Raw genomic sequence first — 25,507 nt, forward strand, 5'->3', positions numbered from 1 at the left:
GGTGAGGAAGTGACGAATATGGAGCGACGAAAAGAGACTGCGATATGGAAAAGACAAAGTGAATGAAGAAAAGAGAGGGAGAAGGAGTGAGAGAAAAAGAGAGATTGGAATGGAGGAGAGGAGAGAAACAAATAAGAGATATAATGGGGGGAACTGTACTACGCACAGTCCTATTCATGTAAACAAACACTCAGGGCTTTGCAGTGTACTTACATCACCCTGTTCGTCAGGCCTGCCTCAGTGGAGTGGGGGGGGAGCGGTGTTTACATGTAGTGCCACTGGCCGTCCATACCCATGTTCATCCCCATGCCACCCATTGGTCCTGTGATGGGTCAGAACAGACGTCGTTAAGACAGAGGTTTCAATTCTGCAAGTCACAGACACTTATCCCCACTGTCTAGTTTTGAGATTGTTTCGCCTATACAATGACATGCCCAAAATAGGGACACTGGGTTAATGTGGTTAAACTATCAATGGAAAGCCAGATTTGTACAAATACATTCATTGAACGTTACCAGAGATATGATTGTATTGTATATGACAGTATTCGATCCAGTGAATGGACAACAGACTACATCTTTGCTTTTTTCCTCTGATCTACTTTTGCTCATGAGAAAGGTTTAATTTTGTTAGCCGCTTTAATAAAGAAATGTATTAATCTTGTGGAAACTGCAAGCACAGGAGGTAAGGCAGGGGCATGCAAGACTCCAGAGCAGAAGCTTAACCACCACATTATCTCAAAATTCAATAAAGGCGTTTTCCCCGTTTTGCACATGCAAAGACGTTAATAGTATATTGTGTTTGGTGTACGGTGGATGGTCCTTCATTTATCAATACCAGAGTGAACGATGTCTTGGGATTTTGTTCTTCAAAACGAATCCAATATCAACACCCCAAAAGAGAAACAATAAAAAGGAAGTGAGCTCAAAAAGTGATATTTCTTACCGCCAGGTCGAAGGCCCATATGCTGTTGGCCATCGAGTACAAAGCTTCCCATTGGCTGGCCATCGGGACTGTAGCCTGAACCCTGACTCACTATAGGAGAAGAAAACAAGTTAATTGTTACATTTGACCAACCAATGCAGGGATTTAAAATGTCAAGCCATTGTAGGTCAAATACACATTTTCATATGCTGGGGCAATGGTTAGACAGTATAGCCAAAATGGCTGTTTCTCAATAATCCCAAGAACGTAAAGAACATCAAGGTAATGTGGACAGAACATTCTCTCAAGTTTGCTTGAAGTCCACATACCCTCTGTAAAGTAAAGAGATCAAGTTCACATTTGGACTGTGCTTGACAAGATTCAAACTTTTGAATTGAACTTATATCCATCTATTTTACACAAAGAGCAATGCACACCACCAGGTTAGGAGTTTAACATCCCTTGTGTGGGCCGCTCATCTCTTAATTTGACCTGATTTGTATATTAAGTGTCCACCAAATAATGAAAATAGAAGTAGAAGGTGCACTGTGAAATCCTGAGTGTTCAATGGTGCACAAATGGAACCAAATGGACCCATAATGTCCATTTGGTTCTATTTGTGCACTCTCTGGGTCACAGGCACTTAGGTGTCAATTTGACTGTGTGTGTAATGTTTTGTGTGATGAATGGATTTAAACAATGTTATACCTGCTCTGTTTGACTGGTCAATCATCGGTTGTACTATTCTCCTCCTTGCATTGATGAACCTGGAGGAACAGAGCAACGTTATAGAATTATTTACAAATGCCAGACAAATCTGTCGTCCTGTTTTCACAATAGTTTTTGCATATAGGGTATATTATCTCTCTGAAGAAGTGGCCATGCTGTCGAAATGTCAGACAGTATTTTTCGCACATATTAAAAGTTTTTAAGATGATGCGTGTGCTCTAGATTTTCAGGACATCACCAAATGTCACTGCATCAACCAAAACATGCTGAATTGGAAACATGAAACAAGTTTGTGTTCTGTTTTGGAGCCAAGTCACAGCCCGTTCTCTCTCACTGTCCGGCTCTCGTCTCTCTGGGAAATAGACTAATGATGTAGTCTATTCCTATTGACATAATCTCGGGTATTGGGGTGGGTGGGGGTGTAGTCACAGTGCTTTTAAAAAATCTATTGATTTAGGTTTAGCTCTATAGCCTCAGGCTGTAATAAGGCTAACTGCTCTGCCAATGTTTTTTAACTATTGATACTCCCAGATGACAGAAGGCTATGCGCATTCACTCTCTTTGATAACTGTATTATAGTAAGAGAGAGCTGGGACTAAAACCCAGTGATCTTCTTATAAATCCAGCGGATTAGACTAGGGTGTGCTGCTATATAATTAGCGATGTTCGGCAAGAACCTGATAGATAGATGCGAGGCCCATTCATTGAATTTTAAGAGAAGATTAAAATTGTGGTGAGGCGATATCATCTCATTTAATCTCAATTTCAAACCCTGTGGCTCTGTCTGAAAGCTTGGGACTTTATTGTCCCTCAAGGGCTAATTCCTTTCCACAGCACTGTACTTGTTAAACAACAACAATGCATATAACATCAGCAATACAATTGCAATAGGTTGTGTCCCTGAGCAAGACACTTAAGTACTTAAACCCTATTAAACTTTGTTGACCAGAGTCCCCCAGGGGTCATATTATTCCTGAGCTTGTGGATCTGCTATTTTCACTAAATGATGCCCTCAGAATAGACACACTAGGGTTCCTGTGGTTAACCCCAAACTGCTCCTTGAGTGCTGTATTAATAGCGCTCCCTGCTTGGAATAGTTCGGATGGCGTAAAAGCATAGGACAAATTCCATGTGTGTGCAAATGTACAGTGGCCAGCCCAAGGGAGTGGGCAATACATTTTTAGTATCTTCATATTACATACAATGAAATTATATTTCAGATGAGATGATATATCCATACAAAACTGGATGCAGAGCAAAGCTAAAAGCTATAGGACGGACCTGGTTTCATGTGATAATTTAGTTGGGTGCAGGCTCCTCCTTTAACATGCGCACACACGCACGCACACACACACACACACACGCACGCACGCACGCACGCACGCACGCACGCACGCACGCACGCACGCACGCACGCGCGCACACGCGCATAAACAGTCAGACACACACTTATCCAATGGCTAAGCCATCCATAAAAAGGGGTTCTGGGTGCTAAGGCCAGGATATGTTTTAATCCATCATGTCATACATGTAAAATGAGTCGGGGGGGAACTGAGGGGAGAGGAGGGGGTGGTTTATCTTCTCCTTTAATGTTTCTGATTGTCCCAGACGGACAGAGAAGATAGATGGTGCATGCAGAGCAGACAGACCAGCAGACTGCAGAGAGGAAAACCCTCTTATGCTGCAATACTCTGTCTCATTTGCAGCACAACACGTCTGCAGAGGGTTACTCTCTGTTCCAGTCAGATTCATTCATAATGCAAATTATCCAACACTTATTTGTGAATACAGATCCAGAGGAGAGAAAGCCTTCAATAGTTTTAAACACACAGACCTTAGAAAAGCAGGGAGCCAAGGGTAGACCCATGGGGCACACCAGTCAACGGAGTGGTTTTGTGTGTACGCTCCCACGTGCATGTGCGTGTGCATGTGTGTGCGCGCACGTGTGCTCGTGACGACAGAAATAGGTTCTGTGACGTCACACACATAGAGGGGTCGTTCTAGATTTGCTCACCAGTTGTTCACTTGAAGGATCGTGAGGCCGGTGTCTTGTGCCAGCTGCTTTTTCTGTTCCTCTGAGGGGTACGGATGCTGTAAAGGGAGAAAAAACAAAAGCTCATGAAAAAACTATGTCAGCACTTCAGCCAGAAGCATGCAGCATTCATGGAGAACATCTGGGTCCATAACCACATATCCCTATATACTTAGTTAGGGTCCTCCAGAGTTGTATAGGCCCCAACGTTTTCTCTTTCTACACCGCCTCTTTGCCGGAAATAGTTGATCTACAAGCTCACAACGCAGCACATTGCAACGCGCTGTGAACTTGTAAAACTAACAATCTCCCCCCTGAATAGGGACACTCGGGTTCATGTGGTTAAGTGCTGTCTCGTGTACTTGGAAGAAGTCATGAAATGCAATCACATGCTGACACATTGACAATGATTGTGACCGCATTAAGACACCCAACTCCTCTAGCCACGCACGCACGCATGCATGCATGCACGCACGCACGCACGCACGCACGCACGCACGCACACACAGTGAAAAAGGTACCCATCTAATGTCCTATATGACTTGGCGCCGCCTCCCCAGAGAACTTCTGACTAAAAGCGCGTGGCTTTGTGTGACAATATTTGACATTATTTGACATTACTTGACAAATGATCGGATAGAATACAAAGACGCACAATGGCGGTTTTGTTTAAGCTCTGAATGAGAGCCGGCCCCCCAGTCCCCCCACCCTCATGTTCTCCCATGTCCCCTCCAACCTCCCCCCGTGTCCCCCTGACTCTGGTGTCTCTGTGCTGGCTGTGTGACAGAGGGAGGAGGGTGGTGGCAGATGGTAGACAGAGGTGACCTGTGTACTGGGTGCGGGGTCGTGGGCGCGTCCCCATTTTGCTGCTGTCAGGGCAGGCAGCCACCTCCTGTGGTCATCGGTGAGGGATGAGCTACCCAACCACTTCATTTTTAAACTGGCCTTTCAGGCAGAGGCGCACACACGCGCCCACACACACATATACACGCGCACACAAACGCACGCGTGTACAAAAGCAAACGGTGGCAAGCATGGTGCCTTACGCACATGCACAACATGCAAGACCACACATGTAACTTAAGTGCATTAAATGCACATGCGTGTAGGTACACATATATGCACACATAATATACACACAAATGTATGCACGGGAACACACACACGCACACGCACACACACACACACTGTGTGTGTACAGAGGGTGTGTTTCTGGACAAAGGCCATTGTGGTCACCAGTAATCGTCCAGTTCAGGTCCCAGTTTGGTGTCTGACAGTGCAGTGATGGATCACTGTGTGCTCCTCCTTCTAATCACACCTCCAAAATGATGCCATTGTCACCGCCACTGCTTCACACTGGCACAGAGCAGAGTTCTCTGGAGCAGTGGGTCTCAACCTTTCTGTGCACACCAATGGGCACATTTTGTATAAATGTATAATTAAAGAAATAAATAAATTCAAAATAAATAAATGTGCCCCAAATAGGGACACAGGTTGAAAGTAGGTTTTTTCGCCTCTGTATTGGGTAATATTAAGAAAGTATAATATATAGTACTATAGACATTAAAATTGAATAAATTAATATATTTTTGTATAGCTGTTGCAATAGAAATTTGCGGTTGTCAATCCCATGGTGCACCTGGACTTATGGTCTGATGTTGCAGGCCTCAGCACACCGTTTGGGAACCACTGCTTTATCGTACTTCACGGGTTGACCAGATGCCAATGGTTTAGTTCAAAGTCTTTGCACTTCTTCCCCCTATCCCATAATGTTTTGAGTTTCAGCATTATAAGCATTTCAACATTATATTTTAAGGAATGTGAAAGGGTCTTTAGTGGTGATGACATTTCTGCTGAAAGGGTTCTTTTTGTAATAGTAGAATGGTTATTAGAATGCATATGGTCGGGGCGCCTGCTGGCCAAGTGGTCCAGGCGCATGCCACATATGGGCTCTGGCCTTTCAGCGCGTTGTGTTTTCGAGTCCCGTTCATGACGACCTTTGCTGCATGTCTCTCCCCTTCTCTCCCACCCACTTTCCTGTCTGTCTTCACTAATAACTATCAATAAAGCCAAAAAACAAAAAAATAATGCATATGGCATCACTGACCTGTGTTTTATAAAATGATACAATAATATAGCCAATGGTCATGATGATACTCATTCACCATTTGAAATAAATAAATACATAAATAAATCACATCCACTGCAATAAGCCAATTTCTCTTCAGATGCCAAACTGAACGTTTGCCACAGACCTTTGAATTGAATGAGTATAAAGGCCCCGGGTTGAAAGGAAACCAACAGTTATGACCAGGCAAATGAGCTGATAATGAATAATATAATGAATGTACACTTTTCACAGCTGCCGTCTCTAAAGCGTTCCCCTAGAAGGGGACCTTTTGAAGGAACTACAGAGAGATCCTTCAAGAAAGAAGGACCACAAAGGCATGAGAGACGCTGAAGCTAGCGATGGAGAGCAATAGCGTATCAACTCGCGCCCTCTCTCTCTCGCACGCACGCACGCACGCATGCACGCACGCACAAAGGCCCGAAGGCATACACACAAGCTCTGGTCATATACCACTTTAACCCTTGCATCCACATTTTGGGCAGCATGTCATTATAGGCGGAACGTGTAATAAAACATATTATACATTCTTTCTAAATCTATACTCGCTCACACTGTGAGCATGTAGATTGGCTATTTTTGAGCGAGCTTGCAGGCTAGTCAAAATAATTAAGATTTATTTTTTGGTGGTTAACTGGTTAAGTGATTAAGTAGTTAATTAAAACTAGCGAAGTCTTTGTCTCTCTGGATCGTATCTTTATTAACTTTGCAGCAAAGCTGTGTTGTATAATTCAGGCACCCACGCGCAGTCCCACACAGACGCGCTCACACACACACACACACACACGCACACACACGCACACACACACACACACACACACACACACACACACACACACACGCACGTGCACACACACACACACCGCAGAGCGCCGTAAAAGTTGGACAAAACATAATCCAGGCTCCTTTCACCCCCACAGCGTCGCTGATGAATGCTTGATCGCTTGGGTGTTGCAATAGGGCCTTTTCAGAGGGTCCAAAGCTCCCACCCCACCATCACCCCTCTCACTCACTTCTCACAGGCACATCCTGCCCCAGCAAACACTTGTGCTTAACAAATTAGACCTGAAAAGGAGACGGGGAGGGAAAGAGAGGATAATTCAATTATCCCCCCTTTTTCCAAACTGGAAAAAAAAATCTAAAAGGTTTTTTCTTTCTTTTTTTGTCGAGGAAAGGATTATTGCCTGTGCAGGAGATTGTGTGGGCCTTTTACAAACCAAACAAGCGAGGGGTTATAATACATCTAAGAGCGAGAGAAGGAGAGAAAGGAGAGAAAAGCAAGGAGATAGAAATGGCGGTGTCTTTTGGGCCTCTGATGAAAAAGGTTCAACTCTGTATGGGGACTCACTCGGCATCCCACTTTCAAACGTGTGAATCAGTCACACCCGATTCAGAACAGAGGCCTTTTTTGTAAAATCCTGGGTCGAGTTTCCCCAAAAAACAAAACAAAACAAAACAAAAAAAAAAACCAAATGTCTTCAGGCACAAGTTGTTCTTTGCTCCATTCACATATAATAGAACAAAGGCGAAGTTTCGTCTTGAGATGTTTTGTTTTTTGGGGGGAGAGCAAACCACAGCGCGAGGCAAGAGGCGTCGTTTCAAACTGTTGCATTGATGGAGAGGCCGCCGGCGTTCATTTTCCTCACCGTGAGGTGCTGGAAGAGCCACGCTCTCATGATGTTTGTGGCCACTTTGGGAAAGATTCCTCGCTTCTTCTGTCTCTTTTTGTCCTGGTCGTCCTCGTCCCCCGTGCCCGGCGATGCTAGGCTGTTGTCAAGGCCGTCTCCTGGGAATCAGCGGAGGAAGAGAGAGATAAGTCATGTTAGGGGAGGGAGACAGCAGCAAAGATGTACTGGCACAGAACTACCACATCTTCATAATTGTACACAATCTATTTAGGTCTGTATTGTGTTCTTTGGGGGGGGGGGGTCCTTTGTGGTAGGTAGAGATTGTATCTAGAGCACAAGTATTTCACTGTATTATAATAACAACAGTGTGCCCCAGAAAAAAGAACGATGCGTAGCCGCAGCGCAATGGGAATTTATTCACTGATGTTTCAACACAAAGTGTCTACTTCAGAGTTCAAACTGGCCGAAGCAAATCAAGGAAAGTTAAATACCGGTAAATAATACATTGACATTGGACATCGGTCATTAGACAACATTCCATAACAGAAAGGTCATAGGATCGGTTACTGTAGGTCAATATTAGGGCGACATTGACTATAGGGCGAAGATGAAGGACAGGGAAAGTCATGGGGACATTCTAACACCGTGCTATACGTCTCAGACTGCACACTAAGCATTTCCCACTAACATGTCTTCTGAAGACGAGGCAAAGGTACTCCACTGTCTGTCTAGTCACATCAGATCACGTCTAAGTGCTTACATCCCCCATAAACACATATCGAATGGAGGGAACTTCGCGTGAGGTTGGATGTTTACCTCACACAGTAGTTGTGTATACCGACTGACTGTGTGTGTATGTGTGTGTGTGTGCGTGACACAGTCAGCAAGGCTCCTCTATGCTTCTCTCACCTCAACCTCTTCCTCGGCTGTTGTTGGCCACCGCCGTCGGATAACGAAGAGGACTTTAAACCGAGAGCTATTAATTCAATCTGAGCCGCCGCGTTTGACATGAGGTAATGACTTGCGGGGTTAGCCGCCACGCGGCCCTGACAGGAAATAATGAACATTCAAAACCACGGCCCGGCTGGACTCGGGGGCTTGCAGCGTGCAGCCTCCGCGAGCCCTCTTATTTATTTATCCGCCCCCACTGTTTGAAATAGGACTAATGATTTCCTTATAGGGAAAGTGAGGGCCGGAGAGGGAGAGGGGGGGGGATGGAGAGAGAGAGAGAGATAAACTGAAAGTTATGAAAGAAAGAAAGAAAGAAAGAAAGAAAGAAAGAAAGAAAGAAAGAAAGAAAGAAAGAAAGAAAGAAAGAAAGACTGAGAATTATGAAAGAAAGAAAGAGAGAGAAGAGAAGAGAGAGAAGGCAAACACAATAACAAACTCAAAAACCTCGCCGTGGAAACGACAAGCACCCTGCTGTGTTTGATGCTGAAAGCGGGCAGGGCAGGGCACTGCACAAAACACACACACACACACACACACACACAACGCATGCACACGCACGCACGCACACACATCACTGGCCAAAGTAACCCCCTTGTACAAAAAAGGGAGTAAATTAGAACCCGGCAACTACCGCCCTATTTCTATTCTAAGCTCCATCTCGAAAGTGATGGAAAAAATAGTCTATGAACAGGTTGAAAAGTATCTTGCCACTAATAAATTGCTGTACGAGTTCCAATCTGGTTTCAGAACATCCCACTCCACTGACACATGCCTCCTCTATTTGAGCGACCACATCAAACACGAGGTGGATGCTGGAAAATACTGCGGCATGGTCATGCTGGACCTCCAAAAGGCTTTTGACACCGTGAACCACTCCATACTGGTTAACAAGCTTAAAGCTATTGGTTTTGATAGCACATCAGTGAGCTGGATGCAATCCTACCTGGAGGGGAGAGAACAGATGGTGGAGGTGAACGGAACACTGTCCCCTCCCCTCCCAGTGAGCTGTGGCGTCCCACAAGGAAGCATACTAGGGCCTTTACTGTTCCTAATTTATGTTAACGACATGACTTCAGCTTGTGACTGCAACTTGTTCCTGTTCGCAGATGACTCAGCACTGCTGGTCTCGGACAGGAACAAACTGCAGGTTGAAAAGACCCTCAGCTCTGAACTCGGTAGAATCTGCACCTGGCTCGCTGATAACAAACTATCCTTACACCTGGGAAAAACTGAATCCATCCTCTTCGGATCAAATAGTAAACTCAGCAAGGCAGATGGCTTCTTGGTTAGAGTGGGTGACAATATTATCACACGAAAAGATGAAATTACCTACCTAGGTTCCATCCTGGAGGCCAATCTTTCCGGTGATAAAATGGCCACCAACGTAATCAAAAAAGTCAATCAAAGAACAAGATTCCTTTACAGGATCTCCTCACTGGTCAGCAAAAACACCTTGAAGACCTTAACAGGAGCCCTCGTACAAGGTTTCTTTGACTATGCATCCACCTCTTGGTACCACAGCACCTCAAAGGCCCTTAAAACAAGGCTCCAGACCTCTCAAAACAAACTGGTCAGGCTCCTACTTGGCCTCACCCCCCGAACCCACCTCACCCCTGCCCACTTTGACAGGCTGGGATGGCTTAGGGTCGACGACAGAGTACAGCATCTTGCAATGGGTCTGGTCCACAAGATTCGATACACCACCAAGATACCCATGTACCTGTCTAAATACTTCCTTAATGTAAACGAAGTCCACACCCACAACACCAGAGGGAGTGCAACAAACCATGTACAACCCAGATTCGGCACAAACAAGGGACTAAATTCTTTTCGCTCCTATGCCACCAAAATGTGGAACGCCCTACCAACAGTCATTAAGACATGTGAATCCCTTGACTCCTTCAAAACCGCTCTCAAAGGGCACCTACGGATGGCTGCAATTCGAAACTGGCCTCTGTAAAATCTGAATCCCCCCCACCCCCCCACCCCATTTTCCCTCACTGTATATAGTATCTTTTCCCTTTTTTGCTTCCCATATGATGAATTCCTGTTCTGTTCTTTACCTACAGAGAAATGTCTATTTGTATGTCTCTAAATGTTTGTATGTCTTTAAATGTTTTGATGAATTGAACAATGTGGACCCTGTTGTAAACAAGTGTAATGCTTAATTGGGTCGTCCACTCACAGTTGACAGTCTTTGTATTGAGTTTGTGCTTAAAATGTACTGTAAATTCTACAAACTGTTAATAAAGATTTCAATCAATCAATCAAACGCACGTGGCACGCACGCATGCCTTGCCAACTCTATATGTGGCACAGGATCATGCAGAGAGCTCTCCCTCTCTCTCCTCTTATCATTAGCATGGTGTCCTCGTTTGATTCCTGCAGGAAGCCTTCCACACATCAAGGCAGAAAGCTCCCTTTAAACACAGATTTCCGCCCCTCGCGTTCCCTCCATCTCTCTCTCTCTCTAATTCTCTCCCGCCGTGTCTCTAGGCTTGTCTCTCTCTCTCTTTCTGCCCCCCATTTCTCACTCAGCACGCCAGGAGCACTCATCTCTCTCTCTCTCTCTCTCTGTCTCTGCATCGCTCTCACTCTCTTTTTCAACTCCCTCCCTCCCTCCCTCTGTCCCTCTCTGCACATTAATTGTGCATCAGGCAAAGATGATTTACTTTTAACAGTGGTGGTTATTTTTCTTGCCCCGAGGGCAGAGAACCCTTGAAAGCCTGCCTGGAGGGCACTGTGAATAATGCATCTGAGAAACTCCTCCCCCGGGGAGGGACAGGAACCCTACTTTTCTTAAGATTTGCCCCGGCGTGTCTTTTTGTTTTTGGGGATACATCAATCAAACGGCGCCATATTCATGCATAAATATTTCAGCTAATGAATATTGACATTAGAAAGGATGCGCAATGCGTCGTCGGGGCCGGAGGAGGGGGCTTGGTGATGGCGGTGGGGAGGGGGTTATGGTGAGAGTCTTGACGGATGGTGCGCCCATGCAGGTTCCAGTCAAGGACAGGCCATTGGTTTGATGTTGTTTCTACGCTTTACGTCAGGGAGGGTTTACTTCTTACTTCTTGTAAGAAGTAATACTTCTTGTGTGAAATTAAGCACACTCGTGCTTTTTCATTGTGCACCACCACAGCTAAACTTTTACATAATCGGGTCATAAACGTAAACATTTGTTCAAGAATGCTGGTGGATAGATAATTATCAACACAATTCCAATCACCAAATAGGCATTAAATAGACCCCAGTTTTTTTTTCTAGTTTGTGTGTGATTTTCATTTGATCTACAAAAAAAGAAAGAAAGAAAGAAAGAAAGAAAGAAAGAAAGAAAGAAAGAAAGAAAGAAAGAACAAACACGACTCGTCCACTCTGCCTAATTATATCTAAGGCAGCCACTCTGCTCTATCCCCTCACTCACCCTCACCCATCCCTGCCCACCTCTCTCTCTCTCTCTCTCTCTCTCTCTCTCTCTCATTCCGTCTTGTTCCTTCTCCTCCAGAGAGGGGAAGGCCGCAGGGCAGATACCGCGCTACGCTAATCGCTTCTGACTGCTCCCTGGCAACTCGGGCCCAATCTAAGCCAGTGTGTGACGATGCACTCTCAAAGTCAGAACCCCCCCCCCCCCCGCCCCCCCCACTACCCCCACCCCTGCTTGGCTTGCCTGCCTGCCCCTGTGTCTGCACGCGTGACACAGAGGAGGAGGGGGGTTGGTTAAGGAGATGTGTGAGCGTGTGTGTGTGTGTGTGTGTGTGTGTGTGTGTGTGTGTGTGTGTGTGTGTGTGTGTGTGTGTGTGTGTGTGTGTGTGTGTGTGTGTGTGTGTGTGTGTGTGTGTGTGTGTGTGTGTGCGTGTGTGTGTGTGTGTGTGTCTACTGCCTCAGGGAGGGCTGGAGTATCGCCTCGGGGCTCGAGAAGAAAACAGCACCCAAAGATATGAAATACAAGTCGCTCAGATCATTGCTTTCTTGCTCCACTTTTTTTAACCTTTATATATACTGTATACTATATATATACACACACACTTTTTTCTGTCTGTTTGTTTAATGGAGCCCCCATTCGGTCCTCTAGACTATAGAAGTCGACGGCTAAAACCTGGGTAATGCGTGGCACTGAGCGCCGATGTCTGGGGTTTAGGGGCCTTACGACGAGGATGATACGAAGGGACATCGACGGCATGAGTTCGGGGTGGGTTCCAGATCCCCAGAATGAGCCCAGTGTCGGCCGAGGGCGGTGGGGTCCGCGAGGCCGCGGGCGGCGGGTGCAAAGTGGCTAGCAGAACTGATTGCCGTACCCCGGGCTACAGCGGTGATGCAAAGCCATCGCAGCCTGTCTAATGAGCTCTGCATGGGCCCTGATCCATCACTTCTGACACCTGCCAGCCCCTCCCCTCATTACGCACGAGGCACACGGCTGCTAAGAGGAGCAGCCTGGAATGTCTCCAGGACAGACACGCGATGACGTCCTCTCTGTGCCAGGAGACTGATGGGAAGATTATGAGAGTTTGGTTTGTATATGCAGCGGCACCTATTGATTTGGAACTGGTGATGGCTTCAGATTCTCCATCTAACAACGTCCACTCTTGCTCTCTTTCTCTCGTGTAGTCTGTCTCTAGGCTCTCTCTTTGTCATACTCTTATAATCATAATTGCTCCGTGTCTCTCCTCTCGCCCTCTCTCGCGTTCTCTCTCATGGACTGTGTTTTCATTTGTGTTGCACTTGCACCACTCTGTCACACCACCACCTTTCCATCTGTCTACCCCCTACCCTCTCTCTCTCTCCTCCCTCCCCCTTTCTTTCTTTCTTTCTTTCTTTCGACACGCCAGGATGACATATTCTAAAGGTACATTTAGCCTGCAATTCCACTGTGCTGTGATGTCACTGGTATGTTGCCGTATCTCAGCAACTGGATGCCGCCCCGCCCCTGCGTCTTCCGGATGTGACGGAAATATGCGACACATCCTGATTGCAACATTCCATTTTGTATTTAATTTTTGCAAAGTATACAGGTTCTTTGCAAGTCCTACTTGGCTCTCTTTTGTTTTATGTCATGCCTCTGTGACGGGCATTCAAAGCCTTCTTCCGACCCCCAAATTCCCCAGCCAACCAACCTCCCCCATCCCAAACATTCCTTAGATAACTCAGCCCTCAAGCCACGGCCAATCGACAGTCCTCCTGGGGGCTGAGGTATCAAAGACAGTCCATCTGCATATCACACAGATTACAAGGGAGCAAGCCAAAACACGGTATAAGCCTGTTGGTTAGCTCCCCAGTGAGTGGGCAGCCATAACCACGAGCGGCAGCAACATGCGCTGTGGTCAGCCGATAGGTTGAAACCACAATGCCAGAAGTATCCTCCAATCTCGTGAGAGTATGCGAGCGGATATTTGAAGTGAAACCACAATGCCACCACTTTGTGGTCACAATAAGATGGGGCAGTGGATTTAGAAAGGTTTTATCTGCCTAGGAAGGCATGACTAATAACCTTTAGACAATAGAGGCCTTCCAACTAAATGTAGCAGGTGCTTTGAAGAGCTTTAGGGATATCTAAATGCTATTGCATGGTGGTGTTAGTGGTGTAAGACACCACTAACAATGTTTGTACCTGGATGTCCTTTCCCTACTACGTTAAGAACAATTTAGGCATTTAGCAGATCTTCCCAGAGTGGCTCACAAGTGCAAAATTCAGAGGAGGGTTTGTCAACAAACGTGAGGCTAAAAATAATCACATAAGTTCAAAGCGAACAATGTACTGTAGTGCTTCAAAGAAACGGGATACCAGCTAAACATGAAACCAAGCGTCTGTCTAAAGAAAGAACATGATATCTACATAACATTCTCAACTTGAATGTTATTTAGATGTCAATGAGAAGGGAGAGCATTGAACATTGTAGTACTTGGGCAATTTTCTGAGATCTGCAGTGTACCTGTAGACCGAAGAATAAGAAGGGACCTAGAGGCATGTGTTGACCCCGGTCAACTGTATATAAGGCTATAGGGTTTAAAATTACCACCACAAATGGTTTGATAATGTCATGTAAGCCATGTTTGATTAGGCACAAGTTTAGTTGAATATTCCTGCTTTGAAGGCTGCTATTTTCCATGACATTTATCTATACCAAAGGGAGATTACCATGATTGAACCAGTGACTCGCCATTCTTCCCATTCATATCCTCTGTTTTGCTTCTCTAGAATGCGAATACGGGAAGCAGAGAAGACCCAGGGAGGGAGAAGCCAGCAGGTATCATGCTGGTGTATCCTACTAGCCCACCAGGCTGAGCTGTGATCATTCTGAACTCCTCTTCTCCTTTGTTTCTCAATACATCAACTGCCCGGTCCCTCCATACCCACAGGAGGTCTTCTACTCCCCCCCCCCCCCCCCCCCCTGTCCTCTATGCATTCTCTCCTCGGGTCAAAAGGGCAGGGACCATGGGTTTTTCCCCTCTCTGTTGTTTAAAAAAAGCCTAAAGGAAAGAAGCTATTCACACTGTGCTCCTCTTTTCTCAGCTCTGCCTCTCTCGGCATACAATTTAGGGGACCATGTACTCAAGGATGACTTCTTAAACTTAAAGTATACGCAGTCAAATCTCATTTAAAAGGGCTGTAAGTGATTTTTGTGGACAAATAAATAAATAAAAGGTTTTGTTGAAAAGTAAAAGCATTTTTTTGTATAGAGCTTGAGAGACCCCTGTTACTGAACCAACACTATATCTATGGCAATGATGAAAATATAGAATGATTTAGCACATTTTTACAAACACATAACTTACACCTCTTTAACTGGGGTCCAAATAGATTTGTAAAGGTCCATTTGGACCTTTACCTTTAAGGGTCAATATGGGTTCTTTTGAGTTACAAATGGATACATTTAACACTGAGGATTTACTGTGTAGCAGCAAGACCAAACAAAACAAAACAAAGCACTTTCAATGAAAATGAACTGGGGTGGAGATCAGATCTTCAAAAAAACAAAATGTTAAAATCAAAGCGAAGAGCCTAGTCTTGATCTCTTTCTGACTGTTGCCCTTAATCCCTTCTTTCTCTTGTCTTGCAAAAAGCATCCTCCTATTGTTCTCATCAGCGCCCCGGCCATTGATGCCTGATGGGCAGAGCTGGGTGGAAAGTTGCTTTAAAGTCCATTCTATTTTTACTGCGGTTCATAGCACAGAAAAACAAAAACAAGTCATAAAACAGTCACAGGCTCCAATTAGCACATCAGAAATCACATTTAACCTACAGGGACTGGGACAACACAGGGACAACTCACAAAGCCAGGGGCTGGGCCCCAATCACAGAAACAAAGCAGCAGCTGATACTGATAACTGACCAATCAGGCCAACTTGAATGAACTCACAAAAATCTCTTAATTACCTTTAACTGACCTGTCACCAAAGAAGCTCAAATGTAAAGCCAACATTACTAATCTGAATGCTATAAAACCAGGAGCTTCTACAGCAGTCAAAGCCACGTAAATGCAATGTTGAGATTTATTTTCTCTCTTTTTTTCTTATTTGAACTTATAGTTCACATGGTACTTTTTGCCTCAACAGATCTGCAAAGGCTATTGGGCTGAGGCTCATTATTTAAAAAGAAATACACAGATGTCAATGTAGCAATGAAATAAAGATTATTTGCTAGATTCCTAACAACATTTCTCCTCAACACCAGCAAGTCAGGTCTTCGGGTATTTATTTATTTTGCGAAGCAATGCCTTGAGGAGCTACTCTCAGTGGTTCCTTAACCAGACCATAGATTACCTTCTTAATCAGTATAATTACTGCAAGATAAACTATCAGGTGAGATAACTGCATAGCTTTCCTGAAGGAGAAAAAAAATGTTCCCCCCTAAACCCCCAGGCATGGCTCTTTGCCTTGGAGAAAAGGTCACTCATAAGTCAAACCTTTGATATGGGAGGAGGCAGCAGGTTCTCAATGTGAGGTCCAGGGGGACCCCCAGGGGTCCTTAGGGGGGTTCCAGGGGGTCTCCAGCTAAACTGATTGATAGTTAGGAACCAAATGGACCCTTACGGGTCTGTAACTCATGTACAAATGAAACCAAATAGAACCTTATGGGTCAATTTGGTTCCATTTTGTACTCATAGTTAAATGTAACAATATGAGATTGTTGGCCTGGAGATTAAAAACCCATGGCATGGCTCTTTGCCATGGCGAGGGGTTCACTCATAAGTCAGACCTTTGATATGGAAGGAGGGAGAACACAGGAGGCACTACAGGGTTTGGTTCTCTTTCACTCTTACCGAGTTCACTGCTGTTGTCTCCACTCTGGGAGACGTGTCCTCCGCTGGATGGTCCCGGGGTGCCCACGGAGGGCGTGGAGTGAGTGTCATCCATATCCCGCCAGGAAGCAGGGTTCTGTGGGAGAGAGGGAGAGGTCAGAGGTGAGGGGTCAGGGAGAGGTCCACACACCAGGAGATACCAGATACAGGAAACAAGAGTGGGAGAGAAGGTGAGAGGAAGAGAGGCAGAGGAAAGAGAAGAGAAGAGAAGAGAAGAGAAGAGAAGAGAAGAGAAGAGAAGAGAAGAGAAGAGAAGAGAAGAGAAGAGAAGAGAAGAGAAGAGAAGAGAAGAGAAGAGAAGAGAAGAGAAGAGAAGAGAAGAGAAGAGAAGAGAAGAGAAGAGAGTAGTGAAAAAAATAGATGAGCAACAGTCAATAATAGATGTTAGATGTACAGTTTCCATAAAGCCACGTATAAATCAGGATGAACATAGTAACGTCATATGAGAGGGATATCAAATAAGAATAATTAAACAAATAAAGAAAAAGCTGCATTACCATTTTCTCTGAGGATGAGCTTTAAACCAATAATACAGTTTAGAGTTGCTTGATAAGCCAAAGTTCAGTTCTGATTTAGAAGCGGTGTGAACCCTCCTGTGTCCTGTCTGTTTCTGTGACCAAGGACTGCGTACATCCCTCCCTATATATCGGTACCACCATAGGCCAGGACACTCAAACGGCCATAAGCCCCAAGCCAAACAAGCATTTCTCCCTCTTCAAGCTCTCCTGCGTCAGCTGTTTGCCGTATGGTCATCAAATGAAGAGCTCGGCAAATGACAGGAATAAGCACAGTGGACAATGGCACAGTGTGAATGGAGGCCTCTCGACCACAGTCCCTCCTTTTCTTCAGCCGGGCGCACAGTAATTACAACTTCTCTGTGTGCACAGCGCACGGCTATTCAAGGAGGTGCCATGTGTTTCCGCGTTTATCAAGCTAATGAAGGTCTTATTACCCAACGCCCCATCTGTTAGAATCCAATTACCTGGAATGTACGTGTATCGTCGACACTGTATACTGTATTTGTGTGGGTCTAGATGGGAAATTGTGTTTGAGGAGGTGAAGAAATTGAGAAAATGACTTAGGTTAGTAACATAATATAGGCATTTAGCTGATGCTCAAGTGTCTTAGTGACTTTATATGGAAGTGGAATAAGCTTTAATTTGTGGATCACCTAAATTACATGCAGGCGCCCCTGCAGCAGACCACCAAGGAACGATGGCTATTCAAATGTGCACAACACGTATTTCCAATAACAAAGCAAATAGCCTAAATAAAAGGGAATGCCTTGGGTGCCATCAAATCAAAGCGGCTCTTATTACTCTAAGCTCTGGGGTATGTTATAATGGCACAGCAAGAGGACCATTACCTCAGCTAGGCTGCTAGATTCACTATTAACAATTTAGAGTTCCAATTACTGTACCATACAACAGGGGATGACCATAAAGTCTCATTTATATTCCACAGAACAACAGTGAGTGTCCATTGCCTAAAACATCAGTTATTTTTGGCTAGACTTTGTTATGGAGGGAAAAGGCACATTATGAGACAATACTATAGTGTGTTGCTACAGGTACATTTATACATTTAGCTGACCGTTTGCACTTTGTAGATATGTTGCAATGTACGAGGACTGAGTCTTGCTCAAGGAAACTTTAGTCGATATGTGACTGCTGATGGACATAAGTTGTGGCTATCGAATCTGACTTAGAGAATGGTCAACCAACTACTAAACTAGACCAATGCTGTGATAATATCCATTATCCAATACCATGAATGGGGGCATAATATATCCTTCTCGTTCATTAAAAAAGAGCCAAACAAGAAAATACTTACAAATAAAGTATTTTCTCAACATATATGGGATGTTTGCTTAATTGAGAGGTCGGCATAGAAATTGAATTGCTATAGGAAACAGTGAAACACGTCTAGTCTACTGCATAAAACAAGAGTACTCTACGTACCCATCACCTGTCCTATAGTACACTGGCATGCTTCAGGGAGTAGGGACCCCAGGGGTCCTTGAGGGGGTTCCAACTTCCAACTAAATGATTGATTATTAGGAACCAAATGGACCAAATAAACCTGTATGTTCCATTCGGTTTCGATCTAGACTGGCATCCCAAAATCACACCTGTGTGAAGTGAGGGGCGCTATATATACATATTTTATGACGTAATTATCAGACAAAACAAACATGGACAAAACAAACATTAAACTCTGTCCATGCCATTGGTTTTTAATGTTTGTTTAAGGAAAAACAAACATTAAGCCTGTGGGGCTAGCGCCCCTCAAAAATAGTATCAAATGGGGGGTCCATCCATGGCCTATAAGGGGTCCTTCAAATGAAAAGGGTTGAGAATCACTGAGCTATTCATCCGAATCCTAGCACATGCAGCCAGCCGCTAACATTCATGTCTTTGTACCCAGTGCAGTGTATCCACAGCAGGTATAGGAGGAAAGCATCACAGGAGGACCAGCACAATGGAGGCTTATTTTTAACTTGTGTCGAAATCTACTCATGAGATCCACAATGAGTTAAACTAAAGCCTGATTCATACTGCCATACACGTTATGAGTTTGTTGGTCTAATATAGCATAAATTAGGCTTAACACTCATTTCACTTGTGTTCACATTGTCCGGTCACTTAAACTGGCTTTAATTAGGCTCACACATAAGCCTATATACATATATACCAAATGTGTAGTGACATTTTGAATTTTTAGTTTATCAGTCAATTGTTAATTAAGAAACATGTGGTTCTACTGGTTTTCTAAAATAAAGGTAATTGTGTCTTTTTTTCCTCACAGCATATTTGGGAACAAATGTCTTCAATTAACAACAACAACAGCAACAACAACAACCCCACCACTCCATGAGTTCAGGCTTGCCAAATGGACAGCAGCTCACTGTATTAATATTTACATAACCTCCCTCACACTTCTGCACTGCAACAAGGAATCAGCATCTCAATTTGCTACTTTGTTAATGAGTGGAGGTGCAGAAAAAGGAAGAGCGTAATGTAAAAGACACAGCAGGGGGTAAGGAGCTAACAAAGACTCCCTCCTTACAAGCAATAATAATCCTATTGGCTTAACAGTTGAGTCAAACACAACAGTGACAGCTGCAGCTGCACTTTAAGGCACACTGAAATTAATCATCCTCATAGGCCTTAATTTTGTACCCTAGGCTCGCAGAAAATAGTCGCTCCGCAAGCCTCAGATCAGCTATTTTTGGCACGAGATGCCGTCATACAGCAAAATATCAAATCAGGCCAAACATGACACCGACAGCTGCACTTCACACTAACATCTTCTTTTTTATCATTGTCATAATCACTTTCATAATCATTTTGTCCCCAAACTCATCCTCAACATAACCTCCTATATCATCATCATCATTATCATCATCCTCAAGATCATCTTCATCAATCACGATTCACTAGTGACTACTAGTCTACCACCACCACCACCACCAAGTCATGTTCATTGTCATCACATTCACACACTTGAAAACATTACAATGCATATCAACAATGTAGAATGCCACACTCTTTAAATATATTCTGTGTGTTTTTTCCATATCAAATATATCTGAGGTGCCCAGCTTTTGATTGTTCTTAAACAAAGAGCCAACATATAGCGAAGAATGAAGGGTCTCATACGGTGGTCCACGCAGGCTCTCAGCAAGACACACACCAGCCATCAAACAGCAAACACAATTAGCCTGAGGCTACACCAACACGTCGCCATAAATCAATAATGGACTTTCACCAAACTTTCAACAGACTTTTGCAAACCTACTACTGCCTGGTCTATATGTTGCAAAAATAACAAACTTACGTCTGACTGATTTAGACTAATGAATTATTATTTACGGTGCGCACTGCCCACAATAAAATAAAATATGGAAATTATATCGCACGTGCGGCCACCACCCACGAGGCATATTTCCACTTTTCCAGGGCAGAATTTGCAATTGTCATTCTATAGTTATGACATTTGATGGTCGCTCCACAACACAAGCCCATATAGTTTTGGAAAGGGATTGTGTGTAAAAAGTAAAGGCGCTGGATATGGAGGGTAGAATAGCAATAGGCTACAGTGGGATACATAATAAAACCTATGCCAAGATTTACGAGACAGAGCCTTGTGGAAAGCCTCTTGCAGGTGCACTAATTAGACAGATAGTTGATGTCACGTGCATTGAGGAGACCTGTTTTCCAAATTACTTCTGTGTAGTGTAGAAGGCCTACTAAAAGCCTATCTGATAAGAATTTCCCACAAATTATTTTCCTATTTAAAAAGAATAGGCCTAAATAAGTATTGTCTAACCAAGATAGGCCTATACGGACCTAAATAAAAAAAAGTATAGGCTAATACAATTTTGACTAACTCGCGGTCAGACTCATCATATCATATAGACCATATAACTTGCATGGGATGATTGGCTCAGTTCGATTTACTTGACAAATTCCACCGGCAGAAAGATCAGGCTATAGGCCTATACTCACGTGTTCTGCGATGTTTGTGGAAGACCCGGAGAGGTCGTCGAAGTCTGATTTGCACCCGTCCCTGTCGTCTATGACCAGATCGATGGGCATCTTGCCTTTCAGACAACTGATATATCGATGGCAGAAGTTGTCGCAGAGCTCGTGCACCTGAGAAATATTCAAGTATAAAGCTGTGATTCAATTCAGGGCAGGCCCTATTGAGCACCGACCATGAACAAGTTAAGTAGGCCTATATAAATGTAAGTTTATAAATCTATTAAAGTTTATAGCCAGCAGCAATAAATGTCAAGCAATGATTGGTTGGAGATTTACAAAGTGCCATCAATAAAACACAGGAATAATTAGCTGGCTAATATAGGCCTCTATACGGTTTTATTTTTTTAAATCATATTTACCTTTTCTAATTCCAATAGATGAAATCGTAGGACTTGTATAGCTTGAATCATCTAAAAAAAGAGAGGAGATAAGATGTCAGTTGGAAATTAATTTGCCCCGCGATCACAAATGTATAATACATGCAGCATAATGTTTCATAGATGTGATTTAGCATGATATAGATAATTACATTTTTCTATATTGAAATGCGGACATGCAGGTTCTCAGAATTGAAGGCTGCTTTTGGGCCTATATGCCCGGGGCAAAGTGTGCATGTCGCATCCCGCCGCAGAGATGCCAAAACGGCCTTTGACATTTTAAGTTCCCCACTATCTCTCAAGTTGGGCTTTAGGCTATTATGCTAAATCAGACAAAAATAAAACACAAAATAGGCCTATATATAAAATAATAAAATAAATAACGCTTACCAAGTTATCCAATTCTGGATTTGAAGAAAATAAAGGTTTTTCTGCGCGAATCTAAAAGAGAGAGAGAAGCACAATATAAATGCAGTCCGAGCCTCATCCATTATGACAATTTCATATTGCAGCTTATATAAAAGAGTTGTGCACAAAATTAAAGCTTTTAATGAGGCTAATTTTAATTTCCACTTGCCAAAAAGAGCAAGCGACTCCGTCGTATAGCATATGGGCTATAGGCCAGCTACTAATGAGGAGGCTATATATTAATAGGCGTTAAAGTCATAGGCCAACCTGTTTCGCAAAAACTGCTATGTCTTCGTTGAATGAGTCTGATGAACACACGTCACCCCCCGCGACACCAGGCTCTCTGGGCGTGCACGTTGCCAGCTCGCACTTCTCAAACACGAGGGCGAGCAGAGGGAATAATGGATGGCTGGAAACACAGGTGATACGGCCATTGTTATTTGCCTATACACATTAACCTAGTATAGGCTATCAGATGACATTTTCAAAATAAGCCCATTATTTAAACAAAGGGAAGTTTGGTATTATTAATTCGCCCTAATTGTGGTTGAAATTGAGTTGAATATAGAAATGTAGAAATTAACGACACGGCTCCAACTCAATTTGACATTTATAAACGTCCATAAAACCAGACAAATCCTCAGTGTCCAATTGAATACAATTAAATTACATTTTAAACACATCCTTTTGAACAGGAAAAAGTTTAAGAGTCACACTGGGTTTTATGTCGAGAGAAATATGCACACACACACACACACACACACACACACACACACACACACACACACACCCGTAGATCTGGTCCTTGTCTCGCTTGAGGGCGTCGTTCACCGCGCTGCCCATGCTGCTGGGCATGATGCTGTGCGGGGCGTGGGCACCGTAGTGCTGCGTGGGGTGCGGCGGCGGCCCGTGGCTCAGGTGGTGGACCTGGGGCCGCGGCGCGTGCGGGTCTCCGTACATGGAACCAACACCGTCCATCACACCACCGTAGTGGGCAAGCTCGTCATACTGGAGTGAAAACATTCAACAACTCAGGTGACTTTATAAGTGCAAAGAGAATTATCAATATATATATATATATATATATATATTATATACACACACACAATATATGAATGTTCTGCAACGTTAGCCTATAGTAATGCTGTCTCGTCGATTAGAAATACTGTAGACATTTTAAACAAAACAATGGACAAACTCCACACATACCCTTTGCGCCATCCCCGTGCGCAATGTCCAGCAACAACACTCTATATGGGAGATGTGTTCAGTTCAGCAGCGACGTGTCGCCCCCAAAAATACTTTTACATCCACCGGAGAAAGAAGCAGCCGTAAAATCCTACAGTCCAAGTGGCATCAAATCAACCAGCAGGCGACACTACGACAAGTCACCAGCAGCATGAGAGAGAGAGAGACACCCCAATTGAGTTGTGTTCCAGTAATAAAGCGCGTTGACAACTTGCGTGCGGTTAATTGTAGGCTATACTCTTTGCAGCGAGAGGACCTTGTCACAGTAATAACTTTGTTGATATTAGTTCCGGGGGTGGAGTAAGTTGCAGTCCTGTCTGTCCTGTCTTGTCCTGTCTTGTCCTGCGGTGATAAATCGATTAGTTAACAACCGTCGTTCTCGTGTCCATGGCCCTCCTCGCGCGCTCCGACCCGGCGAATGATGATCAGGTTGAGTGTGAGCGCGCGGTTATACGACTGGTCCTCCTTCCTCGCTGTGTGTGATCAGCGATAGGTGCTGATGAGCCAGCCCCCCCTCCTCCTCCCCTCCCCTCCTGGAGTATAAGCTCCCCTCCCCTCTCGCCTGTACATCCCATTGCCCGGAGAATCCCACGGTGGTCGCGCTGTGATTGGCTGTTTTAGATGGAGTTTTTTTTAATTAAAGTGGCGCGTTGAAGCTAATTAGCAAGTTAATTACACACGCACGCGCGCACACACACACACACACACACACACACACACACACACACACACACACACACACACACACACACACACACACACACACACACACACACACACACACACACACACACACACACACACACACACACACACACACACACACACACACACACACACACAGTACATTCTGATGACATTTTACCCTGGAGTGTAAGCATACATCTCTTTTCAAAGAGAACCCTTCATTTATTTACTTATATTTGTTTTTATGATTGTGTGTAGGAATGGCTATTGTTTTTGTCTATAGTCTATACGATCACACAATAAAACTAATTCCAAGTCATATTTAATTTCATTGTAAATCATATGGTCATCATAACCTACATAGCCCAAACTACATGTTGTGTCCTTTACAGTATATAACTCTATGGTTGTGTCCTTAACATTCATGAATATGGATTCGTCAACGTCATTATTGTCAAATTCTGGGCTATCAGTTTGCTAAACTGTCAACGAATGCCTGCATCGACTAACCAATCAAAGTGCTACCATTCCCCCCGGTTATGGGATCATCAGGCAAAACGGCTGCTTTTAATTGGACGAGGCGCTTGGTGACGCAGAGGGACTGTCAGAGCTTGTATTATTAGGCTATTACTGCACCAATGTGTATTACGGTAACTACTACAACAATAATACAAAAAGATAAGTATCCTAGGCTATAGTACTATAGTTGACATTAAGGCATTTTCTTTCTTTCTTTTTGCAGCTACAGGAATGACACACCCCTTTTTATATAGGCCCATTTGACTTATTTTTATATGGACTACGTTCAGTTCAGTACATTGTATTATGCTAACAAACTTGACTGCACAAGTTACCTAGAGTTATTCACGATTAACACGAACTGTGTCTGTGTGACTATATGTTGGCTATAATAGAAATCAATGTTTGAACTGTCCCCTTTGTTGACAGAAACCACGTTTAGCCGCAGTGGAATCATATGCACCGGCGAGCAAGAGCAAACTTCGTACAACAGCATAATTTCAAGTAGGCCTATTGTATGGTCCAGTGGGTGAGCGCCTATATATGCAGACCTAAGATGCAGACGAGCTGATGGAATATTATATAGCCAAGGGCGTACGTGTGATTGCATATAGCCTATTAGACCTACGTTTGGAATGTTTGTCAGCTGGACGGCGCAACCTTATTCCCAGCCTTGGACGCTAATAAAGTTCCCTTAATTCTAGCCCGTGACCAACGAATTCTGCACCCTATTGGAAAATGAAAATCCATGTAAAAGATATAGGCTAATGCAGATTATTATAAATTTATAAAGTATAGTCTAAAATCGTTTCAACAACAACAGCAAATATACTGAAGGCTATATTGTTTGTTTGCCTGAAAATGTATGAAATATATTATCAGCCTGCCTAAAGTTAAACAAGAGACGTTTTTAATAGCCCAATGTTCTCATTCTGGCATATGAACAAATTATATAGACTAATGGCATAGGCCTGCCGCCTATTGCACTTTTAGACTTTGTGACTTAATTGTGCTGAAATCAAAATGATA

The 25,507-nt window shown here is 43.9% G+C and overlaps 1 protein-coding gene across 1 annotated transcript; it reads right to left on the minus strand.

Annotated features, from left to right (window-relative positions):
* Positions 1-263: 263 nt before the first annotated feature.
* LOC310876606 (homeobox protein Meis2-like) lies at positions 264-23,026 on the minus strand (the record flags this gene model as incomplete). Its single annotated transcript, XM_083790188.1, has 11 exons — positions 22,815-23,026; positions 22,292-22,433; positions 22,007-22,057; positions 21,599-21,649; positions 21,204-21,350; positions 16,654-16,768; positions 7,460-7,599; positions 3,668-3,744; positions 1,633-1,691; positions 946-1,035; positions 264-322 (listed from the first exon to the last, which is right to left on the minus strand). Exons 1-11 carry the CDS (start codon positions 23,000-23,002, stop codon positions 264-266), a joined length of 1,119 nt encoding a protein of 372 aa, XP_083646314.1. The 5' UTR covers positions 23,003-23,026.
* Positions 23,027-25,507: the final 2,481 nt, after the last annotated feature.

This window comes from Protomyctophum parallelum (genome assembly GCF_964188405.1).
Source record: "Protomyctophum parallelum genome assembly, chromosome: 19".
Lineage (NCBI taxonomy): Eukaryota > Metazoa > Chordata > Actinopteri > Myctophiformes > Myctophidae > Protomyctophum > Protomyctophum parallelum.